This window comes from Trichechus manatus, unplaced genomic scaffold, assembly GCF_000243295.1.
Source record: "Trichechus manatus latirostris isolate Lorelei unplaced genomic scaffold, TriManLat1.0 scaffold00257, whole genome shotgun sequence".
In the NCBI taxonomy this organism is placed as follows: Eukaryota; Metazoa; Chordata; class Mammalia; order Sirenia; family Trichechidae; genus Trichechus; species Trichechus manatus.
Genome location: NW_004444193.1, coordinates 1,207,463 through 1,228,836, shown reverse-complemented (window position 1 = coordinate 1,228,836; position 21,374 = coordinate 1,207,463). Strand labels below are relative to the sequence as shown.

Here is a 21,374-nt window from a genome sequence, read left to right as displayed (position 1 = left end):
TGGATGGAGTGTTCTATATATGTCTGTGAGGTCAAGTTGGCTGACTGTGCCCTTTAGGTCTTCTGTATCTTTGCTGAGTTTCTTCTTAGTTGTTCTGTCCCTTACTGAGAGTGGTGTGTTGAAGTCTCCTATTATTGTGGAATTGTTAATTTCTCTTTAGAGTTTGTTTTATGTATCTTGGAGCCCTGTCACTGGGTGCATAGATGTTTATTATGGTTATGTCTTCATGATGGATCGTCCCCTTAATCATTATATAGTGTCCTTCTTTGTCTTTTATGGTGGATTTTGTTTTATAGTCTATTTTATCTGAGATTAGCATTGCCACTCCTGCTCTTTTTTGGTAGTTGTTAGCTTGATATATTTTTTTTCCAACATTTGACTTTTAATAAATTCATATGTTTGTTTCTAAGGTGTGTCTCTTGTAGACAGCATATTGATGGATCCTGTTTTCTTATCCATTCTGTCACTCTCCACCTCTTTATGGGTATACTGAGTCCATTTACATTCAGTGTAATTATTGACAGATGTGAGTTTGTTGCTGTCATTCTGTAGTGCTTTTTATTTGTGGTGCTGACATTTTCTTTGTTCTTTTTAGGTCTTCCTTCTTGATGCCTGAGGCTGCAAAGAATAATCTAGGATGCTCCCCAGAATGTCACTGGTGGCACAGACCATCACCCAATCTAGGCTTTTAGTACCTCCCAAGTTACAGCCCTTAGACTTCCCCAAGGAAGGCCATGGTATTTCCTGAAGCACAGATGCCCCGCTCTGCAAACAGAACTCTGATGACTACACTTGTCCTCCAGAGCAAGATGGCTGCTGGGAAGTGACCACAGCTGGCACACAGCAGAGCGTGTATGATGAGGCGAAGTGGCCTCCAGCTGGTAGGCAATCCAGTTAACCAGACTTTGAAACTTTTAGGATTTTTTTTTAAGTGAAAGTTTCAAGACTTTGCAAAAACATTTTTTTTTATTCTAAGAACAAAAAATCCACTCAAAAAAAGTGCTTTTAGATAATGCACAATATTATCAGGTAAAAGATAGATGTTCTTTAATTGGTGTATTAAATATGCAGTCCTCTTACCGGTACTTCTAATTGGCAGAACATACATACATGAAGATGAAAAGTAAAGACACAATCTGTTCTACATTTATCATATGAAGTTGAAGTTACAAGATTTTGATGTTTTAGAGTTTTCACTATCTTAGCATGAGGAGAAAACCTGTTTGATTCTTTTTGATACAAGAATCCAACAGGCAAAAAACCAAAAAAATCTAACAAGCATTTGGTGTTTTAGCACAAAAAGTATAATAGCACTTATTACAAATTACATTATTATTAAAAAGCAAATATTGCTAAACTAGGATTATTAAATAATCACGCAAAGTCATGACGTTCTGTCATCTTACCTTTTACAGGTGTTAGAGAAGGCCTCAAATTGTCCAGATGATGGAAAAAGATCTTATCACTTGTAGATCCTGGTGGGAGACAGATCCCAGCATTGTCTCCGTTTAGTCGACTCCTTGCTCGCTTTGGTGGATGAGGTTTTTTAAATAACTGGTATGAGAGATGACGACACACTTATAATAAAATGTAACATTTTATTCTAAAGCTAACATAATAAAAGCCCATTTATGTGCCGGCATTCTGTTCTTATTTCACTTAAACTTTATAATAACTATTAGGTACTTTATTATCCCTATTTTTCAGCTGAGGAAAGAAATTCAAAGCAGCTAAGAAGGTTGCCAGAGATCTTATGACTTATTAAGGAGGGACACAACTGTGATACTACAGCCTGGGTATCAGGCTCTGTGCTAAACTTAATTCATGACAACTCCTGAAAAGTTAATCTATTCAAACTATAGTCAATTGATAATTATCTTCCAATGATTCCTAAAAATCTAATAGTCTTTAGAGCCCAACACTATCAGGTGTCCCTGCTGGCAGGCAGACATACTCCTTAACTGGATTACTTCTGGCTTCAGCATGGCCTTCTCCATACAGTTTAATAACATTCTTTTGATATCTTTTAAATGCTACACATTTGTTGCCCCCCACCCCCCACACACACTTTGTCATGTTATAAAGGAAAAAAAAGAAAATAGAAATCCTTGGCATCTCTACTCAGTATTTCTTAAGGATTAAAAAATATTAATGTGCATTTAAGATTACTACTTTTAAAATATTGTAGATCTTCAAAACAAGCATAGAGTCCTTTCTGTTGGAAAACTATTGTTTGACAAAGATATTTTCTTTAAAAAAAAAAAACCTTAGATTAAATGAGACTGAAGACGAATACACTGCCATCACACTTAGTGAATTTGACTTTTGGATTTTCAGGAGGAAAAAGTAGAAAAATTGCTTTGTATAGAGGAAGATATACATTTTAAGCCCCCAAACCTTTAAACATTTGTGCCTATATTTTATCCACATACTTTGGCATAGATCAGGGTTCTGTTATTTTTTATAAACGTTAAAAATGACACAAGAATTTGAAGCTGTATGAAATGACACACACACTCCCAAGCATCTTCATGAATAAACATTTACTGAAGAAATTTTACATGAGCCCTAAGGTAAGAGCACTGTGCCAGGCTGTGGGTACATAAAGGTATAAAACTACAGTGACTATAAAACCTGGATTTTCTAGGATGGCTCCACTTGCAAATACTATTAGCCACTGGAATGTTCTAGAATACACTGATATCTAAATTTGTATCTGCTGGACTGCCTGTCTCCTTTACTCAACAGTGGCACAAAAATCCTGTGACAGCACAAGTGCCCTGGCTTTTTTGTTGAGAATATTTGTTTCCCAGGGGCAATGAAACGTGGTTCCTGCTCCTGCAGCCCTCAAAACAAAGTAAAGTGTTAACTAAGAAAGGTTTAACTACAATTCTTCAACTGTGACTAGAGTTTATCAACACACATCTTACTTTAAAAGTAAATGTGTTTCCTTCATTGGGGTATCCAATGGCACTGTGAACAGAGCAGTTCTAGGCCATCCTGCTGTCTCTTGGGGCTTTTCCACACCCTAAGACTTGCCATTGTTCTGCGTGTTCACAACTGTCAACCCTAGAAAAGCTCAAGGTTGGTTAACCTACAAAAAGGGAGCCCAGGAGAGAGATCTGAAACAGGAACAGGGAAGGAAAGCCAGCGCCAAAGAGTAATAGCCTCCGCACTTGGGAGAAGTAGGCAGTTGAAATGCCTGGCGGAATGTGCCTTCTTCACACTGTGCTGCGGTGACTCCAGGTGCATTCTACCCCTCCTGGTGCACCCTGGACTACAGGGATGAAAGACGTAATAAAGTTGCTCAACAGATGTTTGCTCTTCACTGAAGATGTGAGATCTACTGCATGGGGGTTAAACCTGGCTACTGAGAGGTTATATAAGCTCTTAGTCTTCCTCTCCAGGTTCCAGATGGTGGCTGGGAAAGGTACATGGCACACTTATAGGGGCGGGACCTTGAAAATAAGGTGTATGGAACCCTAACAAGGGAATTGGTCAGTTTTGCCATCCCGCCAGGCTTAAAATGAGCCATCCAAGAGGCAGAAGCGGGGAGCCTCACTACCACCAAGAAAGAAGGGCTGGGAGCAGAGTACATCCTTCGGACCTGGGTTCCTTGCACTGAGAACCTCCTAGATCCAGAAGACAGAGAGCTGTAACACTGGAGACGGCGCAAGATAGAAAGCAGCGGTGGCAAGCATGGCAGAGAACCAATAGCAGCAGAACCAGGAGACCAGCAGGAGACAGCATGGTGGGATTTCCAAACCACAGGGCAAGAGAGTTGAGTGCCTTCGGGCTGAGGCTTACTGGCAGAGTGGGGTGCCCCCAGGCACCTATTGGCCAAGCTAAAGAGCTTTAACACTTGCCCGAGCAGGGCAGAGGCCAGGTGAGAGGCTGAGGGCCAGAGAGAAGCCTGCCTGCGGGCATGTCTGAGAAGCTGTCCTGACTGAAGAACTGTATCCTGAGTCATTCTTGATCCTGAACTGTAACTTGTTACTTCCCTAATAAATTCCAAAACTGTGAATATGGTCTGTGAGTTCTGTGTGGCCATTGCAAAGAATTATCGAACCCTGCAGAGAAGCAGAGAGTGCTGTGGGAGGGACGGCTGGTGTCAAAATTGGTAAAAAGTTTGGAGGGCTGAGGTATGTTTGACCTCTGCCTCACAGGACTCAGCCTTGAGCTGATGGTAATTCTCTGTTCCCCTTGTGAAGTTAAGAGGTCAGACGCCCTTGCCACGCCATTTTTATACCCCATCTCTGCTTCTCCAACTGTGCTCTACCTACTTCCTATCAGGTCTTGTACAGGTAAAGGAAAGCATGCCACATACTAGTCTGCAAATGATGATTCCCTTTAAACAACAATATTTCTATTTATCCAAACTATAAAAAGAAGGAGAAAGTAATGGTCTAGGAACATACTGGGTGATGTTTATGGTACTTAGTCTAAACTTAGTTATTATATGGTGATTCACTCTCTATAGGAATATTACAGGGATTAACAAATGAACTAGAGTATTTAGATGAAAAGAAATGAACATTCACACCTGTTTGGGGATCTGACCAAAGTTATTAATGAACCCGATGGTAGCTGTCTCCTTTAATGGGTCATTTATGTTGTAGATATCCACTTGACCCTCATAAAAAAGATGATGGAAGACGTTTACAGCTTCTACTGCAGCAGGGCCTTGCTGTTTATAGCCAAAGATTAAGTCAATCCACTCGTGCAGATGGGCACTCACGTAATCACATTCCAAAGCCTGTAATTTAAAAACACAGGTGGGTTTAGTCACCAGCTGACTTTTATTATTTGCTCATAAAGTAAAAGAAAAGCGGCCAGTAGGAAATAAAATAACTAAAAATAATGCAAATGATACTAGTAACTTAAAATGGGTAATACATAGCTCAAGGCTTTCTCTTTGTACCGTGGTCAATGCCCAAAATGAAATTCATGTGCTCCCATTACCTCACGGTGGACTCGGATGAATTCTCGTGGGTCCCCTTTTGCCCAAGGTGGAAGAATTACATCTCCAAGCTTGGTGCCATTTTGTTTACAGCCTATGCAATTGGATATATTAAAAAAAAAAAAAAAAGAATGGGATAAATAATAACTTCGTATCAAAGCAACAGGGTTAGAGTCATCATCAGAAGTATAAAATTTCACCACCAGAAAGGACCCTCAGTGATCACATACTCAGTCATTTCCCCAACACTTCCCCTTACAGCACCCCCTCAGGGGAATGTTATTAAGTGTTATGCAAAACTGGGGGCTTTCAGGGTCATATGACCTCAGGAAATGCTGAGTTGTACAAAGTTAAGCAAGTCTCTGGGATGGTGAGACTTCATCTCTCGTACTTTTGGACATGTTATCAGAAGGGACCAATCCCTGGAGAAGGACATCATGCTTGCTAAGTTAGAGGGTCACTGAAAAAGAGGAAGACGCTCCATCAGATGATTGACACAGTGGCTGCAACGATGGACTCAAACGTAGCAGTGATTGTGAGGACGGTAAAGGACTAGATAGTGTTTCTTCCTGTTGTTCATACGGTTGCTATGAGTTGGAACCGACTCAATGGCACCTAACAACAATAAAAACAAGTCTCTATCTTGCAAGACTTCTCAGACTTAAATATGCTAATATGCACTGCCTTTCTCTAAGAGTGGGATATTATACATAACACTGCTGAAATTTAATTGACCAAAGGGCTCCTTTTTAATGCAGCATTTCCACAGGGCTACTGTTTTGAGTTTGGAAAAACTGCTCATTTGGAAGATCATGAACAACTTCTCTAAAATCTTCTTTACTTAGGCTTTTAAAGATTGGTGAGTCATCAGCAGTTAACTAGTACTGAATTTCTTCTCCTGAAGTTTGGACAAGTTTTTGCCATTCGCATAGAGGCTAGTGAAAGAATATCTGCCTCCTCAGTCATTTTCAGTTTGAATGTTCTCTTCCCTTATGAGCAAACGAAACCACTGGTGTCTCCCGGGGATATCTGCAATACATGCAGTTTCTCATATTTCTGATTCTTAAAATTCTGACAGGGATTCTAAAGAACTGGCAAATGTTTTGCTGTAAGAATTTTCATTTAAAAAACAAAACCTGAAACCATATAAAACTTTTTGCTGTTACTGTATTATTTAATAGGGGAAAAAAAAGACATTTGGAAAGACTATGGGCCTACCCAGCAGAAACAAAAACACCAAGTTGTGCTAATGCATGCCAATACTATTTATTTCATGTAAACTGTTATTTTAAGTTATAGCCAGATATTCTTTAAGACATTAAAGAGACTGTTAGCTATGAAATCTATCCACAACAAAACATGGTAAATGGGTCTGGCATCGGAGGAAAGAAGCTTTTTCCTTTTTCTAAAATAACACCAAAAGAAGTCACTTTAGTATAGAGTTTTTCTAGGTACAACCAGATTATCATTGTGAAAAAATGACTCTATAAACAATAATGTTGACTCACTAGCTTAGCAGCAGTTGGTTAGATAACTAGTCATATTAGAAATTTTCATAGAGAAGTACAACTGTTCAAATTTTAGAACACAGAAGCAGCACCAAGTGAGGGCCAATATAAATATTTCCCTTTTTTTCATTATTTCATGGCTTATTTACAATGTGGTATTAAGTGAGAGATACAAAAATCAGTTTCCTGTTTAAAGGAATGTCTTGACTTGGTTGGAACAAATGACCATAGATGATTTAAAAAAGAAAATAGAACAGGTTACTACAACCCCCTCCCCTACCCCCCTCCACCAACTTACACACTTTACACTCTCACCCTAAACCCCTAGAAAACCTTGTCCAGCCCTGATTTTTTATATGTGAAAAGTCTCATTAGAATTTTTTTGCTAATAAGAAGTAGGTAATAAACCCCAGGCTACTTGAGATGTAATCTACTTTTCAAAATTTTGCTCATGATCCCTGAATGCTTACGTGATGTAATCTCATTTCCTTATCAGCACTATCTACATTTTGAAAATGTTATTTAACGGTAACGAAGTCTGTAGAAAACCCTTGGTCTAACTTTACTACTCCACAGCTTCCCTGCATAGGTAGACAAGGGTTAAGGACAAGAAGACCAGGGTGAATGTAACTCACCCCCGATTCAGGGAAAAAATCCAAGTGCTCTTTCTTTTACACCATTAACTATCTTTTCTGGATGGAGAGGCAAAGTGTTTTTTTTTTCAATTGAGGCAAATTCATACAACATAAAATTAATCCTTTTTAAGTGAGCAGTCCAGTGACATTTAGTATTTTCACAATATATTGTACAAACACCACTGCTATCTATGTTCCAAAACATTTTCATCACCCAAAAAGGAACTGCTGTACCTGTTAAGGAGTCACCATTTCTTCCTCTCCCCTGCTCCTAGTAATCAATTTGCATTGTCTCTATGGATGAACCTATTCTGGATATTTCATATAAACAGAATCCTATAATCGGTGACCTTTTGTGTTTAGCTACTTTCACTCTGCATAATGTTTTTGAGGTTTATCCATGTTGCAGCATTTATCAGCATTTCATTTCCTTTTTCACACACATACACACAAATTTGTTCATCCATTCAGGTGTTGATAGACATTTGGGCTGTTTCCACCTTTTGGTTATTATGAATAATGCTGCTATGAACATGTGTATACGTGTATTTGTTTGAGCACCTGATGTCAGTACCTGTATATATTCAGGTGATTTGCATTTTCCCACTGACTAATGATGGCGAACATCTTTTCATGTGCTTATTAGCTATCAGGATATCTTCTCTGGAGAAATGTCTATTCAAGTCTTCTTTTTTTTTTTCCTTTTTTAAAATTGGGTTGTTTTGTCTTTTTGTTGTCGAATTTTAAGAGTTCTTTACATATTCTGGAAACCCTGGTGGTGTAGTGGTTAAGTGCCACGGCTGCTAACCAAAAGGTCGGCAGTTCGAATCTACCAGGTGGCTCCTTGGAAACTCTATGGGGCTGTTCTACTCTGTCCTGTAGGGTCGCTATGAGTCGGAATCAACACGACGGCAAAGGGTTTGGTTTTTTTTTGGTTTTATATATTCTCGATACTAGATGTATCAGACATATCACTTACAAATATTTTCTTCCATTCTGTAGGCTGTCTCTTCACTGTTGATAGTCCTTTGATGTGTAAAAGTTTTTTTTTTTTTTTAATATTTTATTGTTGATGTGTAAAAGTTTTTAATTTTGATGAAGTCCAATTTATCTATTTTGTCTTTTGTTGCTCGTGCTTCTCATATAATCTCTCAGAATTCAGGGCCAAATCCAAGATCATGAAGATGTATCCCTATATTTTCTTGTTAGAGTTTTATGGTTTTAGTTCTTATACGCAAATCATGTTTTTTGAAGTGTGTGATTTCAAGGAGGGACGATGATTTGTTATGAAGAAAAAGCATGACAAAAATACGTGACCCTTCTCTTATTTACTTGTTTAAAAGTGGATTGTTTCATTGTGTTCACAAGTGGTCTGGCCTCAACACTCCTGCAACACAATTATCATAATTGGTCCAGCGTTTCTGGAGGATTAGGGGTATCTCTTTCTTTCTGCACCTCTCCATATTTGTCTCTTTTAAAGTGATATGCCTGAAGAGGGCAGCATTCTCCAAAGGTGAATTTTAAGTGAAAATACCTTACGCTAAAAATAACCTTATTCAAACACATATAACGTATTTGCTGTTTTTGCTCTAAATCCTAGAACTTGGAATCTTTAGCTGCTCAGGGTGAGCTCCAGGTCCAATCAGAGGTAATGAGACTCAATCTCAGGACTTTTGCTGGGGCTATTGAGAAAGTCTTCTTATCTTTCCCAGTAGACCTGGAGTTACAGTTTCATAAGTTTAGGACTGCTGATAGACAAACAAATAAAAATTATTTTTTCAAAACAAAATTCAAAAAGGAAAATAACACATGTATAGATATGAATATTTCCCTGAATTTTCGTTAATGAAACGTTTTGAAGTAATATATTAATGATTTATATGTTGAACTCTTAAAAACAGTAGAAAATATGGAGTGTGAAAACAGAACAATATCTGTTAGGAGTATTCTAAAGTGGAAACAATGGCATTTTGATATGTTTTTAAAGAAATACTCAGAAACATATTAGATCAACAAACTGTGTTCCAAGGAACTGTAACCAAAGTCAAGTCAGCTTCCTCTAACTTCTGGGTAATAGAAAAAAGAGCAGGGTACTGATGGAATTTCTCTTTCATAAGTGTTGCTTTGGGCCTGTTTTTCTAGAAAATAACACCCTAATGGGATAAAGAAAGGGGATTTACTTTGTTATTCTGAAATTCTAATTTAAAACACATTAGCAAGCAATCTGAGAATGGGTCTGGCAGTATATCAGATGAAAACAAAACATAAAAAAATTTGAACAGACCACACTTCGCTATTACTGGGTTTCAATAGTAATAGTTTTCAAATAAATTTTCACCTCACCTTCATTTTCATTGAAATAACAATACTCTGAATGTTACTGTAATCTGTGTCAATTTTTAAATGTCACCCAGACTCTACGCTTGAAACAGCTTTTTAGGGCATAAGTTTGCTTTTTTCTTTTTATATGTAATTGCACACATTCAACTATAGTAAATAAAAGCAACTGAAACCACAAGGAAATTTCTTCCTTTCTCATCAGTGTCTGCTACACACAGTCTTCAGAAAAGTCACTTATTTCTAACGGTCTTTTCCCAGCCAACATTCCTAAAGTAGTGCCCCAGCTCTTACATACCTAGATCAAAGTTGTTGGAATTGAACAGGAATTCTGGTAAGTAAAAAAATTCTGGGATCAGTTCTTTTACATCTGCCATGTTGTGCTTCGATGCTGAATACCAGGCCTCACGCACACTGTGAAACATCCGGTCAGCCAGGTCAAAGTGGCCGCCCTGTGGGGCAGAATGAGACGGCACCTCGCTATTAGGGAACCATTCCCATCTCACAGCATGCCAAGACTAAGGGCTTGAAACCCCCAAATAATTATGCATGATATTTCAATTTTCTATCATCTTACATCAAACACATAAAATTGTAATGATGACAAAAGGAATCTTAATCGAATTCTCTTTGGGAAACTCCTTATAAAGGGTGTTCAAGACATATATTTTTTGTAATCAAAGTGAAATTCACACACAAAGACTTAAAAAACAGTTGTTTTAAAAAATATTAGCGTTTGAGAGAGGGTAAGATTATAAAGAATATGAACTCTTCCATAGCTCGATGGTATTGTCCTATGAAAAGATTCTGATACCATATGTAGCTACAAATATTAAAGTTATGTAAATGTTTATTTCATCTTATAAATTAACATGACATTCAAGTTCTCACACCAAGGAATTAATTGCTAATCTCCACAAAGGGAGAATTAGGAAAGGTGATCAAGAAGTTATAGACTGATAAACAAAAAAGACTTTTGTCTGTGCAGCTTTGTATATATCTCCCCCTCAACCCCATTCCTCAAACGTCCTCTGCTATGTTTTAAGTGAACACAGAATATTTGTCTTTATGATAGAGTTTACTCTGAGAAAATGCCAAAGCTCACACAATGGGCCTGTCATGATCTGGCCCCTCTTGCTTCTCTGACCTTTTGCCTTATGGCTTTTTCTCCTCACTCCCTCTGCTCTGACACACTGGCCTCAGGCTGGTCCTCTACCTGTTGGCACGTGCCAGCCTTGGGGTCTTTGCACTGGCTGTTACTTCTGCCTGGAAGATCCCTCCTGCAGACATCTGTACGGCTATCTCCCTCACCTCCTTCAGGGCTTTGCTCAGACGTCACCTTTTCAAAGAGACCTATTCTGAGCACTCTATGTTGAACTGCATCCCGCCACCACCACCACCACCTGCTCCCACCCTCCCCTTCCTCCTTTTCCCAATCTGTATTTTCCTAATAGCATTTTTCACCTTTTAAACACTTTACAATTTACTTATTTATTATGTTTGTCTCTCTCAACTAAAATATAAGCTTTACAAGGCAGGGTATGTATCTTTATTTACTGATGAACCCTAAGCACTAGAATAGTGCCTGGCACATAGTAAGTATTCAGTAAATGTCTGCTGAATAAAGAGAATGTGGAGAAAACCAATTATAATTGAGAAGACAACAAATGAGCTAGAATACATCACTTTTTATTTAACATCTGTTGAATTCAGCCAGTTAGAGCTGAACTCCCTATACCTGGCTTGAAAGCATACGCTACCTAGTAATCTGATTAAAGGACCCCTTCACTTGCTTATTCTAAACCAATTCTAGTTTGTTCATTAATTTTGGCCTAGTGAAATTCTGCTTTAATTCTGTTTCACTACTTTTGTCACTAAAACTTCACAGGGCTTCTAGTAATGTATGGTAATGACATTTAAAAAAAAAAAAAAAACTAACAATTTTAAATAAAAGCTGGGCTTAAAAAAAATGGAGAAATTCCAAATTTAAGGTTTTACCTGTAGCCTTAAGAATATCTGTGTGAAAGGCTCCATCCTTACAAGGTACGAGGCCACAATCATTGCAGATGAATAGTGGGTCCCATAGTGGTAGGCTGGAGTTTCTCCTGTTCAAAAAAATTAAAGCATAATTAAAGCCAAAATAAAAGAGGAAATATAAAAAACAAAATTGGTATTAACAGATTTAAAATGCCAGAGTATGTGATAACCATGCTGAAGCTACTACTGGCAATTGTAGCAAATCTTTATGATGATACTGCTACCCCTCATTTATATATCCGGCAGTAATCCAACTGCCTTTTTCCCAAAACTTAACACATTCATCAATTTCAACTGTTGAGCCGTGGAGTCGATTCTGACTCATAGTGGCCCTACAGGACAGAGCAGAACTGCTCCATAGGGTTTCCAAGGAATGGCTGGTGGGTTTGAACTACTGACCTTTTGGTTAGCAGCTGTAGGATGCTGTAGTTCTTAACCACTGCACCACCAGGGCCCCTTTATTGTAGTAGCTAACCCTTAATAGTAAACTATCTTCTGCTAAAGCAGGATATTGACCTATAGCTACATTTTATTAGGTACTGGTTTTACACTTGTATATTTCTCTGAATTGTTGCCTCTGAATATTGTGTTAATTTTTACTAGGTACTTTTCTTTGGCAGAAAAAAGAGTTCACACAGGGATATTAGGTTTAGGCTCAGTTTTTTTCTTTGTTTCAGGGAGACATACAATAAACATGAAATATAATAAATAGTGTTTTAGAAGGTAGTCAATTCATTGTTTTAAAAGCAAAAGGATTCTAAAAAGTGCCTCAATAAAATTAAAAGAGTCAATAAATAAGAGCGTAGTTCCTGGTGTAAAAGCATGGCAAACTAAGGTGGGGAATTTCTGCCCTATACAAAGCAGATACTCAATTTAATTAGATGACCTTGTTAATGTAGAAGAGTTTCCTGCCAGTACTGGGACAAGCTACCTTCTAAGCATGGCTTTACGTAGTCATGCAAAACTAATTTTTCTACTTGAGTAAGTTGTATATATGTGTGCCCGTATGATTGATATATATATATATCATCAATGATATATAAACTATCTGAGGAAGGATGAAAGGATATCAGACCACTAACTAATGGCTTACTTTTGAAACTTAGGTACAAAGTTCAATGACAGAAAAGGTACCTACCATTAGGATCTTCCCAGTCTTTATATCGCTTTTTATACTGAGCTAATCGTTCATCCGTCTGTGCTCCCATTGGCTTAGCCAGGTTTCTAAATGTCTTGGGATTAGTAAGATCGACCTCCTAAAATACAAAATGAAACCCAATTCCAAATTAGTAAAAGCCCTCTGTTCTCACTAAAGTAAGTACAGTGGCTTCAGGAGGCAGTGAAGATTTATAAATGTGCTAGTATCTGTGGGGTCAAACAGGCAGAAGTGGACTCCAAAACAATGCTATGTGGCCAACTGCTTATCTATACTTTCCGGACAGGCACATGGTAGTTTGCTAACAGAGTCAGTTTGAAGATAATTGCTTTGGAAATTAAATGTTTCACAGAGGAAGGCACTTGGGACTCAGGTTTGGGAAGGATGAATGAGCAGAAGCCTGCCCATTCTTGGCAAGGACACAGCAGGGGGTTGTGGACACAAATGCTCTGATTCATCCTTTTCCTCCCATCAGCCATACATTTGGAGGGTCAAATCTCTTTTCTGTCCTCCTCTCCAGTCCTATCCTGTTTCCCTCCACCTTCACTTCTGAGCATTTTCTTCTTGAAGGTGAGCTGATACACACTACAGTGCTCAGCAACTTGTTCACCTCTAAAAACCAAGCTCACAGCGGACCAAGTGCCTTGTAAATGAGACGGGTTCTTTCAGTCTTCCCAGGATTCTTTTGAAGGCTCATATCTAGCTGACCTAATTCATATATTTAAAAGAAATAAAAATTTAACTTCTGAGGATTTTAAAAAGTAGAATTTGAAATACGTACCCAGGGGATATTTAACTTGTGTCCTTTTTATAGGGCATCATGACCTACCAATTTTGCCAAACTTGTATTTTAAAAGTCTTGGGCAGGAGAAACTGATTCACATTATGAGTAGAAGTCATGTTAGTACATGTGTACTCTCAAAGCTTGTGTGCAAAGTACCTCATTTATACTTTGTTTCATTCAACAAACACTGAAGTGCATACTGAGTACCAGGCATGGTTCTAGGGGCTGGGAATTGAGAAACGTATAAGAAAGTCTTAAGTGTTCAAGAACCTTACAGTTTAGAACAGTCAGACAAAAGTCATGACTACAACATGCTGTAAAAAAGCACCCTGATACAGCTACAAGGCAGTATATGGGAATAGAGAATGAAGACAGGACAAAAAGGTCAGAGGGTCCCCAGAGGTGATGCTTGCATCTTGAAGAATGAAATGGAGCTGTTGCTGTTAGGTGCTGTCGAGTCAGTTCTGACTCATAGTGACCCTACGTACAACAGAATGAAACACTGCCTGGTCCTGCGTCATCCTCACAATCGCTGTTATGCTTGAGTGTATTGTTGGAGTCTGTGTCACTCCATCTCACTGAGGGTCGTCTTCTTTTTTGCTGACCCTCTACTTTACCAAGCATGATGTCCTTCTCCAGGGACTGATGCCTCCTGATAACATGTACAAAGTATGTGAGACAGTCTCACCGTCCTTGCTTCTAAGGAGCACTCTGGCTGTACTTCTTCCAAGAGAGACTTGTTTGCTCTTCTGACAGTCCGAGGTATATTCAATATTCTTTGCCAACACCATAATTCAAAGGCATCAAGTCTTCTTCAGTCTTCCTTATTCATTGTCCAGCTTTCGCATGTGAAATGGGGCTAGCCAGGTAAATTACTAGGTGGGGAAGAAGATGTACATGAAAACTAGGGAGAAGTCTAGGCAGGTAGAACAGCAGGTACAAAGCTACTGAGGTATGAGAGAGGCCACTGAGTGTAGCCCAGGATAGCAGTGTTGGGAATACACGAGGAACACATAGACAGGAGCTAGTCAGTAAAGAGCACTGTACTATAAGCAGAGATTTTTAACATTCTCTCCCATGATGACTCACTCAATAATCTTGAAATAAGGAAATAACTCAATTAGAATTGTATTTTAGAATCTCTGGATGCAGTGCAGAGACAGAGTGAAGGAAGGGGAGACTATAGCAGGAAGCCAGTTAGGAAGCTACTGCCGTGGTCCAGTGAAAGACAAAGAGGGCCTCACATGAGACGCTGGCAGTGTTGAAGGAGACAAAGGAATAGACTAGAAAGACACTTAAATGGTAGACATGCCTTGGCCAGTAACTAGACATGGGTAGTAAGAAAATGAGTGTGACTTCTAGCCTGTACAACAGCATGGATGTGGTGCTATTTCCTGAGACTACAGGGCGAGGGTCAGAAAAGCATCAGGAGAACATGGGAGAGAAGCAAAGGTGCAGAAATGGTACCTGTGAGGTTTCTGTGAGATACACAGTCAAGTTTAGGCTGATACAGTTTTCCTAATTCCTTCCGCACAAAACTGCATTCTTTTCGTACTTCTTGCCTCTTTAAAGTCTGTATTTTCTCATGTTTTTCGTGGCTGACTTAGAAGTGTTTTCATGCTATCAATTCTTACTCCTGACTTTCTTTTGTCCTACTACGCTTTTTCCTTCGCCCAAATGTGCACTTAGGCAAGCACGTTCACTATGTACGTAAATGTGGATTCACACATCAAAGGCACTCTCATACACCTCTGTATGTGGGGTGGGTTTCCATTCCTTCTTTAGACTATACTTTTTTGAGGGCAGAGGCTTTATTTTTTCCCCTAATACACTGATGTATAAAACTTTTGAGAAAGCAAACAGCCCTGATTCTAGTGAATGAGGAGGTCTAATAACTTCTGAATTTTTAGAATGACTGGTCATGTTTTTGTTTTTGGTTTATCCAGGCCCATGCTTCTTTTGTTTTGCTCGTTACTGTTTCACTTCAGAACTAATCAAACCTCTATCAGATAACAGGGCAAAGAAGGAGAAAAGAGGTATCACTGAAATGCACTTGTTTTGAGCCCTAATCATGCAAATGCTGAATTGTTGGAACTCTTCGTCAAAGGCTTCTTAGAATAATACAAAAAAAAAAACTCTTCCATGTGTCAGGAATATTTTTCAGAAGAGTCACTTCATTTTTTACTAGTCAACACTTCAAACTACACAGAAGGATTCTGATATCCACCAATGGACACAAGCTAACACTTAAGAAAACTGAATAAACATTATGAATTAATACCCAATACTTATGAAGTTGTTCAATTATCTAAACTTTGTACAAGTTCAAGCTAAAATTCTTCTCATCCTCTTGATCTAAGTGCTAGTTGAGAAAACTAAACTATAAAGCAAATAAAACATTTGGGAAACTGCAGTATCTCCTAATTCTTTTTTAAAAGGTGCTCCACTCAACACAAAACAATATGAGATTTACCTCTGAGTCGTAATCTGCAAGGATCCAAGGGAAGACAGGATACTGCATGAGGTCATTATAGGATCTGCCAGCCAAGGTGTTCAAGTGCATCAAATACTGGAAGTTGCTGATTTCACCTCTCTTGGGAAAGATAAACATTCATTTCAGAGCAATCAATTATTTCCACTATGTTCACTTTTTAAAATTATATATGCAAAATGAGGTAAAGGACAGTTTCTGTCTTATAGATTTCTGAATAAGAAAACACTATTTTCTTCCCCAAAAGAACAAAACCAAAACATTTCCTGTATGGTATATATTCTGTGGATTACTAAAGTGCTTTTAACTGTATACCTTATACTCTTAGGCAGTTAATTACTTAGGAAGCTTACATTTTCATTAAGCTTACCTCCCATCTCTGAGTTACAGATTTCTCTCCAACCAAAGTACTAAGCAACCCAGATCTAAAGAGAATAAATAATAAAATAAATTGTAGGCAATACAATTTTAAACCTGAGTAATTACAGAGTTGAAAACTAAGACAACTGGTCCAGGAATATTTTAAGCTACGGAGGACCTGTTAGTGGGTCATGAAATCAATTTAGTGGATTGCAATCACCATTCTGAAGTACAAAATAATATAAAAGCAAACAAGAAAAGAGAGAACATTGGAAGATATCAAATACAGTAAGGGGAAATATTTTCTGTGAATTTTTTTTAGTATTTGTGACTCAGGAAGTATGTCCAGAGACGCAACGCAGCATATATTTCTTACTGTAGGTCATGGTCAAGAGTCTGAAAAACACTGATCTGGTCCAATCTTTTACCTTTTACAATAATCCTTAATTAAACATATCCAGAGATATTTACCACCATTATACCAAGAGACTTAAAATTCATACTCTCTGCTTTTATTAAGGGAGCTCTACATAAGAAAATAATGAGAAATCACACTTGCAGTATTAGAATTAGGAAAACTGATAAAAATGAAATATCAAAAATGAAAGAATGCTTTGTACAGATGATAAATAAGTAGTAAATAAAATTATGTTTCTGAAGAATATTAAGGGGAAATATTTACATATAACACTGAATGGAAGATGCAAAATATACTGAATGCTGTCCCCAGATATGAACTACTTTAATTTCACTATTAAACTATAATGTACTTAACCACTTACCCCTGCTCCACACTTGTGTTTGGTCGTTGTCCAGACACAGACTCTGAACTGTCAGTTAAAGATGGCACGACAGCCAAAAACCTAGAAAATTTTAAAATAACACAAAATTGCAAAAGAAGTCTCAGTCAGGATCTACTGGAAGCCTGAGAAAGGATGATTCATTTAAATCCTAATTGTTTATATCTACCCTCCCATTACGTAGTAATGCCATGTTAAGGAAATACATAATAATTAGAACACTATTCGTTACAAAAAAGAGGGAGATAATGAATTCCAATGCCATATAGCAAAATTTGTCATTCTGGATTTTGACATATTCTGACACACTACCAGAAGAAAAGGCCAAGCAGCATTGATTTGCAGGAATTCAGTCAACTTAATGGAGTCCTAAAAAGTGATTAACAGCTAAATATTCACATAACAGCAAATACTGATAGTAGCTAAATGAATGACAGAACAGAGGCATCACTAGACAGATGAAGTCATATAAAATACAGAACCTTTATACTACAGTGGTATATACATTTTTGTAATTGCTGACAATGTCAACATTAATTTTTTCCCTTTTATTATTGTAAAAATGTCAATATTAATTTTTTAATTTTATTTTGTTGTTGAGAATATACATAGAAAAACATACACCAATTCAACAGTTTCTACATGTACCATTTAGTGACACTGATTACACTCTTAGAGTTGTGCAACCATTCTCACCCTCCTTTACTGAGCTATTCCTCCTCATTAACATAATCTCACTGCCTCTGAAGGTTCCTATCTAATCTTTTGAGTTGCTGTTGTTAATATGATCTCATATGGATAGCCCTTAAAAGAGCATAATGCTCAAGGCAGACCTTTTTTACTAGTTAAGCTAAACTATTGTTTGGTTTTAAGATGATTTCAGGGGATTCAATATTAATTTTTTAAAGGCGAAAGAGAATTAAGGAAAAATTCCTGGGATGGATGTGGGCCTGAAATTGGTGTATGCACACAAATTTCTCAGAGAAAGACAAATTAATTTCCTCATAGCAGCTTCTAGTCATGAAAAGCAAATACTTTCCTGTCACTGTAAACACCATCATCTTTAGAAATCAAATTAAATACTTAAAAGGAACCTCAGTCAGTATACTTAGCCCTTCTCATGTGTAGAAGGAGTTTTGCATTACCAATCAACATCTATACACACTTTATTTGAAGAATGACCCTCATTCCCCAGGTGCTCACATGTAATGTTTTTGTACTGCAGTGATGGGCAGTGTTGCTTGGTATCAGTCATTCCTCATGAAACTAACATGAAACTTCCTTAATAGAGATCCTCAGGATCTAGAGTGCCCTTCAGAGAGCAAGACAAAGCCACTCAGCCCCCTGATCAGTTATAAAAGCCTTATTCACACATCCAACAGAAGTACTTTCAAGCACATGGATACGCACTGTTTTTCTTTTAAAAGGTAAATTTTAAATACAGCTTACCATAGATAAAGTATGCTAGATTAGATTTTAACTGATTTACTTAGCTATATTACTTTATAAAGAATGACAGCATAGTATTCAACTGCCCTTCCAAGGTCAGAGAAGAGTCTCATGTGAATATTATTTCCTAAGGAACAGTGAATTTGGTAAATATCAAAGAAGCCTATTTGAACCTGAAGTATTCTTTTTCAAAGTACAGTTTCATCATCCTTTTACATTTAGAGATACAAGGCTTGGGGATAAAAGTAGCTTTTGATGATCTCTGTTGTAAGTTACCAGAAGGGAAAAATGGTATTTCACAACAGAATAGTGTTGTTTTAAAAGCTACTTAGAAGAATCATGTTTAAAGAGGCTAGCAAAACTGAAATATTTTCTTAAAAGATCAGCTGACTCACTGGTCTAAACTCTAGATTTTTAAAAACTAGCTGAACTAGTACTAGCTCCCCCGCTCGCATCCCACGACAGCATAGTAAGTGTTTCTAGTAAGCAAGACCTTTGGTAGACTTTGTTTCTGATTCCTTTCTGGAAGGCAAGGAGATAATTCCGGCCATCCCCAGAGAAAACTTCCACAGCAATAGGCTGAAATGATCGCAGAGAAAAACATTAAAAAACAAAACAAAAACAGAAGTTCACAAATAAGCCTACACATTACTTTTTACACTATGAATTTCTACAATGTTTAAGAAGTTAATTTGTTAACTGAAGAACATTTTTAGAGTTATAATTTCTAGCACATTAAGCTCAACTTGTTACTAAAATCTTTAGTAACAGTAAAAACGCATAATATCATAATAAGTTTAATACAGTAACAAACCTCTACATATATTTACTACCCATACATTAGCAGGTTTCATGAAAATAGACATGTTACAATTTTGTATTTGTTTCAGTAGAGTGATAAAGTATAGGCTATTTTACAAAAGGAAGCTTACTTACTTACTTAAGCTTTAAATGGCAATTTGGGCACCAAGACAGATGTATATTAGCTTGCCTTTAACAAAGGAAAATAAAGCAACTATCTGGCCTCACTTGGGGTATAAGGCGAATCATTAGAAAAAAATTCTTTTTATTTTACTTTTTTTTTAAAGGAATATCTTGTTTGGCAATTTAAGAATCTTAGACCTGTTCACAAATCCCAGAAAACAATGGCTAGAATATGAGCTCCAGGAGGACAGAGATTTTTGTCTGTTTCCTTCAACAGAATGGTAACTTGGGCATATGGCTAGGTACTCAATAAAGGTTTTTTAATGAATTAACATCATTGTAAAAATACATATCATTAAGACTTGGGAGTGTCCTATATGCATGGTTTCATCTAGTCCCCAGCACCACCCTCTGAGGTAACTACTATTATTAATCCCACATCACAGAAGAAGACACTGACGGGCACAGGGAGAGCACCATGCCCCAGTCACACACTGGTATATGGCGAGCTGAGTTTGATTCCAGCAGTCTGACTCTAGAGCTCTTATGATACTACCCCAAAATATGAACTCCTCTTCCAATTTAGCTAATATTTGGAATCTTGCTATTAACGTGTACTCAGGATCTGTCATGGGATCACCTTTCAGTGAGGTCTTTTTTATCTCAGTAATTCTACTCTTTTGGATGGAGTCCAAGATAAAGATACTTTGTAACAAATTCTACACTTAGAGAATTTGTGTATTATAGTGAGGATATAATTTTTATATTAAAAGACAATGAAAATGATGGCTTGGATAGCTATATGGAAAGACAGATAACAAAGATATCACTGAAGCTCTAGGTTGCACTTAAAAACAAGAGATGCATTATATACAGTTATATATCCATGTAACATGAGCTTATCTATCACAGGACCAAGTCTATGGAATAATGCAGATCCTAGAGAAAACTTTTATGGCATGTACTAGTTTTAAAATAATACATCTTCCAAATAAAGGAACATGACAAAAGGGTTAGTACTAAATGGACTCGCCTGCAAGAGATATCTCCTTTTATGTACTTCCTTGATATCTTCATACGCAAAAATGCTGCAGGTTCTCTTGAGTTGACTGGGGCCTTGCCTGGCTCCTCGAGGGATAATTGGCTCATGCATACTACAGGCAGCCAAGGGAGAAAGGAGAAAAGCACAAACACAGCCAGAGATAAATTCACTGCCCAACAAAGGATGTGTTATTTTCAACATATAAATAGGAGCGAGGGAACAATAAATGAGAATTTTCAGTTAAACAAATGAACAAAAACCATTTAAAAGAATCATTGGTTATGTGCTTAGAATACAAGGCAGTACCTTTTGATGAATGCAATATAAAAAACCTCATTATTTTGGTCAGGGCTAATTTATTCATCAGGCACACAATCTTTTAGGGGCCCAAGAAAATATTTTAATATTTTTTTCATCAGAGGGAAACAATAAACTTTTAGGTAGAAAAATAAATTTTAACATATACCATTAAGATGTTCATCTTTATACCAACAGTCATAAAACATAATATTTAGTATTTTTGTAGGGAGGAAGGGGCCCACAAAAATCACTGTGGCCCTAATTGCTGCCAAAAGCCATTAACACGTAGGCACAGCTATATATGCCAGTGTTTGAGATCTCTCCTAGGAATGAACCACAGGACCATTCTACATTCAACAATGCTAGATGTTCAAAATGTTAAAGAGACAAAAGGCCTGTTGATTTTCTAAACCTCAAGCTTCTTATCTTCCCTCTAGTTTTGTCTGTCTTCTGGGTTTCCATTACCCATTATCACTTCATCATAGGAGTGGCAGAAGAAAAGAAACCCGGGTAAAAGTCGGTTGATCCTTGCTTGTGTTTCAGTTACACTGCTTCTAGGGTACTCAGAGTACATGGGTCGGCTCGATCACC

The 21,374-nt window shown here is 37.5% G+C and overlaps 1 protein-coding gene across 5 annotated transcripts in view; it reads right to left on the bottom strand.

Moving 5' to 3' along the window:
• WDFY3 (WD repeat and FYVE domain containing 3) overlaps positions 1-21,374 on the bottom strand; it is a 278,975-nt gene that overhangs the window by 21,647 nt on the left and 235,954 nt on the right. For all 5 annotated transcript variants that reach the window (XM_023724712.1, XM_023724716.1, XM_023724713.1 and 2 more), the window contains 11 exons: positions 20,475-20,595; positions 19,011-19,096; positions 17,051-17,131; positions 16,279-16,333; positions 15,891-16,010; positions 12,616-12,733; positions 11,439-11,545; positions 9,739-9,892; positions 4,963-5,054; positions 4,544-4,756; positions 1,407-1,554 (listed from right to left, as the gene is read on the bottom strand). In XM_023724712.1, the coding sequence (XP_023580480.1) occupies positions 1,407-1,554; positions 4,544-4,756; positions 4,963-5,054; positions 9,739-9,892; positions 11,439-11,545; positions 12,616-12,733; positions 15,891-16,010; positions 16,279-16,333; positions 17,051-17,131; positions 19,011-19,096; positions 20,475-20,595 (1,295 nt within the window). The remainder of the gene's footprint in view (positions 1-1,406; positions 1,555-4,543; positions 4,757-4,962; positions 5,055-9,738; positions 9,893-11,438; positions 11,546-12,615; positions 12,734-15,890; positions 16,011-16,278; positions 16,334-17,050; positions 17,132-19,010; positions 19,097-20,474; positions 20,596-21,374) is intronic.